The sequence below is a fragment of the Folsomia candida genome, unplaced genomic scaffold (genome assembly GCF_002217175.1).
Source record: "Folsomia candida strain VU population unplaced genomic scaffold, ASM221717v1 Fcan01_Sc003, whole genome shotgun sequence".
NCBI lineage: Eukaryota > Metazoa > Arthropoda > Collembola > Entomobryomorpha > Isotomidae > Folsomia > Folsomia candida.
Genome location: NW_019091195.1, coordinates 2,287,989 through 2,298,927, shown reverse-complemented (window position 1 = coordinate 2,298,927; position 10,939 = coordinate 2,287,989). Strand labels below are relative to the sequence as shown.

Sequence of the window (10,939 nt, the reverse complement as noted above, 5' to 3'; positions counted from 1 at the left end):
AATAAAAAGCTGCAAATTTGTTTCCTACTCGATGATGCTCTACGCTTGTCATTTATTTCAAAATAGGATGACTAATTAATATTTATGTGTTAAACACGTGTATTCCGTTTAATTGGGGAGATTTGTGTGTATGAAAATATAGTTAAACGTCAGCTACACTCACTCACTCAAAGAGTGTGTATAATCAAAAAAAGGGTTAAACAAATGAGGGGGTGGAGTAGGTGACATTGACATGTTGGAAATAGTAAATTGGGTAGTGTAGGAAAATTATTTACGCCAGTCATTCTGAGTGTCCATCCATTTCGTTAGTAAAATCCCTTGTAAAACGGTGTTAAACTAACTCACAAAACGTGTAAACGCTCCATTCTCTAACACCGTAAAAAACCCCAAACAAAGACGTCGAGTCAAACGATAATGAACTATAATTATGTGTCAATTGTGTTGTGTGGAAAAATCTGACATCCACAATTTATTTAATTAGACATTAAAGACACTGACAAAAACACACCCACTTTTGAGAAACTCTCTTTACCATCACGATTCTCTCTCCTTTTATTGACCATAAATTAAATATACAATATAAAAATTAATTTCCAGCTGCACTCACTCTCTCTTTTTCAAGTATCAACAATATCAATGTGCTCATTATTAATAATATCCTCCTCGCTCATCGGGATTCCTAAACTGGACATGTGCTGCTGCGCCTTCGCCCTCAGACTCGCCACCGAGGAATGTCGTCGGATTAAACTGTTGTTATTGTTACTCGTGGGGAAGTGGAGGGAGGAAAAGTCGGGCCGTTCTAGTTTTAAGGGTTGAGAGTCTTCCTCGTCGGATGGGGGGTTTTGAGAGTCGTTGGAGGAACAGGATGATCCTGCACCGTTGTTGCTTCCACCGAGGGGGGATTGCGATGGGGATTTTAACTGCTCGGCGGCTTCGATGGATTTTCGGTGCATCCCTGCGGGGATTTATTAGCTTTTTTACGTGGAATTTTAGCGGATAAGACAAGAAAGATAAGAAAAACCTACCCAACAACCAGGGAGCTACTGATCCCCCCTGTTCCGTTTCCTTCGACGCTTTGAGGATGGTCTCTGGGAGTGGAAGAGAGTGTCTGACCATGGCTCCGTACAATCCATACTCGGCCATTATTGTACTCCGACCCCAACATTTCTCCGTTTTGCGCCATTTCGCACGACGGTTTTGGAACCAGACCTGAGTTTTTTAAAGATTTTATTTTATAAAAAGTGACAGAGACATGTCTCGAGTGGATCTTGTCACTTGTTTTCGAGTGTTTTCTCTTATGTGTAAATATGGAAATGACTCGGCAGTTTTCAGTCAAGTTTTTATCTTACAAGAGTGAAATAAGTGGTATGTGGAAAAGATACAGGAACAACATTTGGTGGATGTACGGTTCTTTTTTTAAGGAAGGAGATCTTGAGAATGACAAGTAGTGATGTAAATATGAGAGAGAAGTTTAGTTAGTGGTAGGAGAGAAGAGAGTCCATTCCTGGAATCTCACTTTTCCCCCCATTTTCTCTCCCCTATTTTACTATTCAGTGACATGGGACAACTGGTTTTATCTTATCTCACATACCTGAATGCGATCTTCGGGGAGATCCGTTTTGCAGCTGAGCATTTCTCGGGCGTAAACCTTAATAAATTATTTAACTTAAATATTTTAAACCAATTTCCAAAAAATTAACAACTCACATCCGGATAGTGCGCATCCTTGAACGCCTTTTCCAACTCTTCCAATTGGAAGGACGTGAAAATCGTTCTGCTTAAAAATACAGATAGAATTTTATCAACTTTAACTTTCCTTTACTTTAATTTCTTATAAAGAAAACACCTACCGATGCCTGCGCTTCTTTTTCTTTTTCTTATTCCCACCCCCACTGCTCCCCCCTCCACCTCCACCACCACCACCACCGAGTAAAAGTGGACTTCCTGGATGATGATGATGATGATTTGATGGATGATGATGATTGTTGAGCAATATTGTATTAAATTGGTGATGGGGATGGTAATCTTCCGTTTGATTACTCGTGGGTGTGGTGGTCGTCGTCGTTGTTGAGTTATTATTACTGGAGTTAAATGGAGGGGAGTCGTTATATTGATGGTATGGGGATGGGTGGTGGTGGTGGTGCGGGTAGGTCGTTCCGTGCTGCATTCCTGAAATTCCTATTTAACACAAAGGAGAGAAGAGAATTATCCCAAATGGAGTTGTTTAATTAAATTCCTTTGCATTGTGTTTGGTCGTTAATTGACTTGGGATAAATCATTAGAGTTAATTCGTTCACTTAATTACTCGGAATTCCTCTCTCGTCAGACAAATTCCGAGGCGGAGGAGAAAAACCACAAAAGTCACGTTTTGTCATTGGGATTTAATTAATTTTGGAGAATTCCGCAGATTTTTCAATCAGAGAGTTGTAGCTCGAAAAATGTCTTAATTCTAATAAATCCCACTTTGATAATAAATCGATTCCCTTCCCCTCGGGAGATTATTTATTGAGAGATTTATTCGATTTAGAGAGAGACGGCAAATGGAGTGAAATTCATCTCATTTTCAATTTGATAAACATAATTTAATAAGTTTTACTCGTGTTTTCTCGATCCAGTCAGTGGTGGATTTGTTGGTAATAAAAGAGAAGAAGAAGAAGGATGCCAGTTGTTCTCCCATTGAGAGCAATGGGAAATGTTCAAAAGGGAAAAAATGCATTGTTTGACAGAAGGATAGAAGAGAGGAGATCCGCAGTGGAAGTGGTGCTGCTGGTGGAAATGTGTGGTATGGATAAAAATTCTCATTACAGAATTTGATATTAAACGATGAGGGAAATAGCTGATGCAATTCTACTCCTTAATCTCTCTCCCCATTTCGCTCATCACTCACTCGGACGGGGAGTTGGTGAGGATAACCGAATTACTATTTCCCATCAGCATCATCATCATCGTCATGAGTCAACAAGTCAAATCCGAATCAAATCCACTAATCGGTTTTTAATCCCCTCCTGAAGTCTCTCGGTTGGAGTTGGAATTGGAGAGAGGAAATATGCAAAAATCCACTCCATCCTATATGTAAATCTTTTAGGGATTGGGTTTATTTTCTTTTTAGTTTTGTGTATGTTTAAATTTTTGGGGGATTTATGGGGGGGAATGATGTTATAATTTCAATCGGGGAAATTGCGATGTACATGTACACGTAATGTGTATATTTTTATGTACATGTGAGATTTGTCTCAGGGAGAAATTGTAATTACCAGCTAATTAATTTGTAATGCGAATATTATGGGGGGATTTCAGATTATAAAATAAGTTACGTAATGTGCTTGCTTAATACTCAGTAGTTTCATTTGTCTTCAATTCTGATTTCCTTTAAAAATGTCTCCTAATTAATGCGTCTTAAATTCAATTGTTTCATTGTTCATTTGCCATGTGTTAAATGTAAAATTGTGGGTTTTGCCTTAAAAATCTCCAGTATTAAATGGACAGTTTTTGCCTTAACAAATTTCCTAATCCACTCCGGTTTTCTTTCGCTACGTAATGTGTCAGTTGTATGTGATAATAATTGAGTATTATGATTAGTATATTACATTATGAGTATTGTCATTTTCTTTTAAACTCGTTTTCTCTTTCAATTGAATGAATCTGAATACTTGATAAAATATTCGGGTGTTTACTGATTTTCATAATTTTAACTGCTCATTCTTTTAAATGAGCGTTACGTGATGTGGACGTGATTACAGTTTCATTAGTGTACTTTGCAATTTTTTTAAATTCTCCCATTCGCTCCGTTTTGCAATCGAAATAATCTGAATTTTTCCTTGTTTTAAAATATTTGTCTAAACAATCCTCTTAATTAAAACATGCGTCTTAAATCACGTATTAAATGTAAAATATTGCGATTCTCGCTTTAAAAGTCTAATTCGTTTCATTTTCTAATCGAAAAATCTTAATTTTTTTGCGTATTTTATAACCCCAGGTTTAGACTTCACGTTATCATCACGTTCTCCTCCCAATCCGATTTTTTGATTGGCTAATCAAAAATATCACTAAGACAATTAAAAATTTCGACCAATCAAAAAATCGGGTTGGGAGGAGAACGTGATGATAACGTGAAGTCTAAACCCGGCGTAACTCATTCCTCACTTTTATAATTTCAAATCTCGTTTTCTAATCCAAAAATGTATTCACGAACTTGACGTTAATATTAAATTTGATTAAATTTGATCCACCAAAATACGGACATTGCTCTTTCAAATTAAAAAATTAACGACTTCCTCCTTAAATTACTACTTTTCCAATTAAAACTCTTAACCAAAACTCACCATTGACTGTTGAATTCCTTCCCCCATTTTCACTCGCACCCCCACTCCCTCCACCACCACCATTCCTATCACTATTATTATTATCTTGATTGCCCCTCCCCCCACTCCCCCCACCACCATTAAACTCCCCATGATGATGATGAATCCCATGATGACCCCCCAAATGATACGCCGCCGCCGCCATGGCCGCCGCCTGAGTCATCCAATTCGACCCTGAAGAGTCCAACACCTCGGATAAGCTGTCTTTAATACTGAATCGTGGATAGGACAATTTCGCTGCGATGGACAAACTGTTCTGAAGCGGAGTCGTCGTCGTCACCGGCGTCGTTGAGGAAGAATTATTCGACGGCGTGTCTGAAAGACCAAGTAATTCTTGAATTGCAAAGGGATTCGAGGTCCGTTGGGAGTAAAATGAGGGCCGGCGTGGGGTCGTTGGAGGTAATAAGGGCAACGTGGAAGCAGTGTCCTCCATTTTTTTAAGTGATTTTTATGGGGGTGGTTTTTAATAATTTTAATTAACTGGAATTCTCATCTTTCCCCGTTGGTGTAGAAATTAGTAAACAAAGATAATTAACTAGTCACAACAACATTCGCTAATTGGCAATTGTCTTAGTATTCACAAAAATTGCTAATCTCAGAGACGAGAGAGACGAGGAGAGAGGAGCGTTGATAAGTTGATTGGCTTGTGACGTAAAGTAAAGTGGGACCTTATTAACCATTTCATCCACTGCACATCCAAATCCTCTCTCGCTTCATAACGGTTCCTTCTCTCCTCGTTCGTACTTTGTCTCCTCTGCGCCGAAAAGTATGTATTCCGAGATGTGTGCTGCTGCTTTCACCCGCAGGGGAGAGAGACGCGTTGGATTGGTCGGATCGTGGATGGATGGAGATGAGGTTCCGGGGGTGGGTTTAGGAGAGAGTTTGGCTCAACCCTTTCGGGAGGGAGGGAGGGGTTTGGTGTGGTGGTGTGAGGATTTTGGTGAAGTTTTTAGGAAAGTTTTTGGACGGGTTTTTGTAAAGGGGGGAATTTGGGGGGGATTATGATTGTGGATTTAAATTATGAGATAGAATAGCGGATTAATTGATGGGGGTTTTTGGGTGATTTTTTGATGATTTTTTAATTTTAGAAGTGATTTTTTGGTGGTAATTTATTTACTACTACTTTTTTTGGATGCAATTTTTCATTGTTGAATTGTTTATTTCATAGCTAATAAGAATTTTTATTTTACATGAGTAATTTAAAGAATACGATCTGTTAATTCTACCTTAAATATTAGAATTTACAGAATAACGGCGAATCTGAGTGATTTTTGTGGAAAAGATTTTTTAAGATTAATAATATAATATTTTTAAGCGGAGAATATTTTTTTAGGATTATTTTGAGTAATTTTCTAATCAAGAATTTTCTAATAATCGCGAGTTAACAGCGAAACAACAATTTCATTCAGCATATTTACAGCTAAAGCAAGATTCACCCTTTGTCATCATCCCGAGAATTTATAACCCACTCGGTTTTATAGTCCTTTTCCCCTTTTCCGTTTATAGGAGTTTTTGTGATGCTGAAATTGTGCGGATTTTTAGTCAATTTTAGCTACGATGAGCAAAATTGAGATATTTTATTATGGAAAATTTTACAGAATTTTTTTTAACATTTGCATCGTTTTATTTACAATTAGAGATTAAATCATACACAATGTTTAAATTATGAAATATAGAATTTATTACAAGCATAAGAATAAAATATTTTATGTGAAATGTAACTTTTTTTTCGGTTTTAGCCCGAATCAGGGCTTATGCAGTTGTCAAGTCCGTCCGTCTTTCGATAATTCTCGAAAGAATTGAAACTTTTACCAAAAGCATATATTGGACAAAGTTAAGAAACGAGTTCGAAGATGGGCGACATCGGTCCAGTCGACCAGTCGTCGGGGTGGAGAATTATGCACCAAAATTTCAAAATTGTAGTAGAAATCTGAAATTTTGTACAAAAGCCAATCCTGGTTCGGGCTATGCAAAGCTCTACTAATTTAGGTTTTTCTGGTTGATTCCCTTGGACTTTTATTAACCAAAATATCTCGAAATTCTGCTTAACAAATCAGAGAGAGATTCACGTTTGAATTATATGATGGTGCATAACTGGAATCATGGAATGGGAAATCATGGAGAAAATGAGATGTGCTGAGTGAAGTTGGAGTAAGAAATGAGACGATGATGAGAAAATCAGAGACGGACATCCAACCTATTTAGACAATTCAAGGAGAAAGAAACTTGGATGCATATTTTCACCTGGGTTGCTTGAAAGTCCAAGATTTTGGGTAATTCCTTGTCAATTTGACTCGAAGGTGGTTCAAGGGCACCGGCTGAAATTGTTTCTCTCCATTTTAGTATTAGTTTTTAGGATAAAGATAATGTCCTTCTGTCACTGAGAGCAAGTAATTCTTTTGCATAACAGCTCACAAGGGAATTCATGATAACATTCATGCACACATTAACAATGGGCAAGCTAAGTTTCCGCTAAATCATGGCAAGGAAAGGTTTATTTTTAATAATTTTTTGGCGCACGTGAACAAAAGCAATTTAAAATTGTTCATTTCACAATTTTCCCAAACGAAATTCATGCTTTTTTACGTGTGACGGCAAATATCATCAATTCCCACCACTGGAGAAAAAACACAAAAAAATGGTTCAATTTCTTAAAAAAATTATAAAACTACGCTTAGTTAATCAGTGCCCTCAGAAGCTATTAAATTCTTATTGCTAAATTTCCAAATTATTCTTATCGTCAAAGCTTTCTGCGAGAATTGTTAGACCATTAAAAAGCTTGATAAATATCGTACTACGGATTTTTTAATAAAATTTCTCTTGCGTACGACGTTGCGTAATTACACCCGAACAGGCAGTTAAAATTTTCTAAATTTCCTATAAAACACGTAATGTTTATTTAATTTTTGAGTTTTTTTAGGCAGAGAAAACATGAAAAATCCACATTTTTCTTAGTGAGGCAAATACCTGACAACGAAAAAAATTTGCTAAGTATGCATTTACCCCACCCAAAAAAAGTGACATAAGTCGATTTCTCAGCCATTTCTCAACCGATTTTGATGAAATTTTGCACAGATCATTGTTAGGTAATTTAGAAAAGATGTGCTAGTCGACTTGGCGAATTTTTGATTTTTACCCAAGTTATGTGCCAAAATGTGCAAAAATTTTCCTCTGAAAACATATCTATTTTTATGACTCATAAGTGGTGTATCCCAGCATGCTCGCTTATTGAAAATATTTTAGTCAAAGTCATTCCGGACATTTTAAGCGCAAAATGACCTAAATCGGTTGAGAAATAAGGGCGTTATTCAAGTTTGAAAATCAAAAATTTAATAAAAATATTCAAGGTGCCGATAATAACGGCGGTTGTGCAGTAAAAATAATGTCTTTGACAACCAAATTACAAGTTTTAAATAAACAAGGCCCCAAAAAATGGGAAATCTTAGTGAGTCAGCACAATCACAGTTAATAAATAAAATTAGATTGAATAACTTTTGCATCACCGCTCTCGGGATAATTTTTACTGGGTCCACTGTAAATTTAGTTTTGCATACGCATGAACTCTTGCATTCATTAAATTAATTGAGATTACAAGATGACGTTTTTACTATTGAACGAGAAGTTGAATAAATTAATCGATATGAAATATAATTGTGAACTGCGAATTTTAAATTTAGAAAGATTTGAAAATCTACAATTTCGATATATAAATTTAGATATCCTATTAATTCCTATTCAGATGAAATCTCCAGACCCTTTGAGGGGGGGGCAATTATTCTAAATGATTAATTAATGCTTCCAGGAAAAATTATACCGAGAGCGGTGATGAAAAAATTATTCAATCTAATTTTATTTATTAACTGTGATTGTGCTGACTCACTAAGATTTCCCATTTTTTGGGGCCTTGTTTATATCATTGGTCGGTGTGGGGAAAATTTGAGAATTTGGAAATGTGGAAAAGATCCATTACAGAATATCGAAGAAATATTTTATGAGAAATTTTGGTGACTGGGTGATTTATGCAGAAATTTATATTTGTATATTTCGTCCTACTTACAATGCGATGGTGTGAAGTGTAACCCTCCGATTTGGCTGAAATTTTGAAATTAGGTGGTGCAAGTCAATACAACTAACGTTTCTTCAGCCAGTTTGTGCGATGGTTGGAGTTACTCAAAATATTTGAGGTCAAAGTTAAAAAAACCGCTGACTTTTTTCAGGCGGAGTGAGAAAACTCCACTTCCATTCTCTTCCCCTCGCATTGATTTTATTCAGGTTTCTCACACATACGCCTTTATACACAAGCATAAGCAGTGATGCAAAATAACCAAAATAAAATATTATTAAATAGGAATAACACGCCTCGTACTCGCTTAATTTAATTCATAATTGAATAAGTGAGATTTTTACTTCTTTGCATTAAAAATTCATACAAGCATTAATTTATAAATTCATTAACAGCAAATAAACATGGAAAAACTTAACTTGCTTTCCATTTCGAAACCGTTGGTTATTCTGATTTCCAATTCATTTGAAAACAAAGACCAAGACCCATATGCAATTAATAATTAATGTTTTTCTAGATATAATAAATTAAAGTTAAAATTGATGAAATGAATTATTTTTCGGACTGAGAATCAATGCGAGGGGGAAAGAATGGAAGTGGAGTTTTCTCACTCCGCCTGAAAAAAGTCGGTCGTTTTTTCAACTTTGACCTCAAATATTTTGAGTAACTCCAACCATCGCACAAACTGGCTGAAGAAACGTTGGTTGTATTGACTTCGACCACCTAATTTCAAAATGTCAGCCAAATCCGAGGGTTACACTTCACACCATCGCATTGTTAGTGAGTAGTGTGTCCAGTCCACTGTCCACCCCCGTTTCGTGCTTTTGTCAATGTTTAACATTGGAATATTGGTTGTGCGCAATTGTCTGCGAGCTAATAATAAAAAATTACGATGATAAAGGCAATTTGTTAACAAATTGTTTGAATAAAATCCATTTTTTGTGAGATTTTGTGGATAAAAGTTTGAGTCAAGTTTTATTAAAGAAATCCAGTGATAAAGAATGGAGAGAAATAAATTTGCAGAAAATGGCGTGTGACAGGGTATAGAATTGAGTGTGGAATTAACTGTTCAAGTGGTGTGGCTTATGAGATTTTGATGCACTGACTGCTTCATAAAATTAAAAATAAAATCTTCATAAAATCTTTCAAAATTTATGTAATTTCCATGTTAAACTTCCGGGGGGAAGGATGAGACAATTTGTGTCTGGATAAAGTAACAAGGTGTAAATCGGATTGGGTTGTTTTTTGGGGTGTTTTGCGACTTTGGTGTTTGAACAATTTGACATCTGAACAGGGGTCTTAAATTTATTACTTTTGGAGATATTAAAGTGTAAATTTGAATTTTATATACAAACAATTTGAGGTTTGGTATGAATAATTCCCTTATAAATCACTTCCCATTCCGATCATGAATCTATAAGCCTAGGATTCGTGGTTCAGATTGGTATGAATTTAAGAAATAACTCATCTTCAGGGATGACATGTTTGTCACGCAGAATGGGAAAAATATGGCTCTCGTACTGCGAAATTAACTAATTGGCGATTTCTTCAAATCCTTCCATGAAGTTTGAATTTGTGCAAATTTGACATTTCAGCTATTTCAATTTAGATTTTTGTGATGGTCCGACTTTGGATAGAAAGAAGAAAATATTCTCAGGATTCCATTAAAATTTTCATAATTTAACTTTGACTTTTCTTTTTTAAGGGACCAGCGTGGGGTTGGGAATGTAAAATTACTTTTACCTTGTAAATTACACAGAAGTATTTATGCAGAAGGTGGATACCACGATATAACGAGCTTTACGTAATTAGGATAAATTTGTGCACATTCTTGTGAATATTTTTGAACAATCAATCAATTACGAACAGTTGGAGGAGGATTTTCTCAATCGAATTTGTTCTAGGACCATGGAATAAAGACTCCAGTTTTTCAGCATGTCCTGATTTGAGCTTAAAATTGGTTATAAAATGAATATTTTAGACAAGTTTCCGGTTATTTTTTTTAAAAGGGAAAGTTTTGGGTGATTTTTGGTATTACACACAAGTCCTCAGGAAAATGTAGCGATGAGGGTTTTATAGTCTTTTTTGAGGTGGTTTAATTAGATGCGTTTTCCGGTTGGTAAATTTGAAGAAATTTACTTTTATTTAAGTTGAAATTTGTAGCGTTTAATGGACAATGGTCAGAATGTTTGAAATTTTGTTTTAAGAAATGTACGAAGAAATAATGAGTATTGTGTGTAAAAAAAAGTTGTAAAATTGTAAAAATCTCAAAATTCCCGAAAGAGGAAGTTAATGAATTTTAATAGTTTGTGTTGTGACATTTTAGCAGAGTCGCACGCGTGTATTATGCAGAAATGTATACAAAAATAGAGTAATAGATCAATTTTCCATCAATTTTCTAAAGTTACGAAATAAAATTGCTAATAAAACCGACAGTCCATAGTTTTAATGACACGCTTGAAAAGTTTTAAGCTCCGTGATCACGATCAGCTTGGTGGAAAATGTGTGTGTGGAA

The 10,939-nt window shown here is 35.6% G+C and overlaps 1 protein-coding gene and 1 long non-coding RNA gene across 2 annotated transcripts; both read right to left on the bottom strand.

The window, feature by feature from the left end:
- Window positions 1-518: 518 nt before the first annotated feature.
- On the bottom strand, window positions 519-4,794 carry LOC110845749 (homeotic protein ocelliless). The gene is made up of 6 exons (XM_022092242.2): window positions 4,323-4,794; window positions 1,851-2,178; window positions 1,708-1,774; window positions 1,592-1,648; window positions 1,026-1,209; window positions 519-955 (listed from the first exon to the last, which is right to left on the bottom strand). The coding sequence occupies exons 1-6, from the start codon at window positions 4,792-4,794 to the stop codon at window positions 618-620; spliced, it is 1,446 nt and encodes a 481-aa protein (XP_021947934.2). The 3' UTR covers window positions 519-617.
- A 901-nt stretch (window positions 4,795-5,695) lies between these two features.
- Window positions 5,696-8,464, bottom strand: LOC118435139. Its single transcript, XR_004834529.1, has 2 exons — window positions 8,419-8,464; window positions 5,696-6,978 (listed from the first exon to the last, which is right to left on the bottom strand). It is a non-coding gene; the product is annotated as an uncharacterized LOC118435139 (long non-coding RNA).
- Window positions 8,465-10,939: the final 2,475 nt, after the last annotated feature.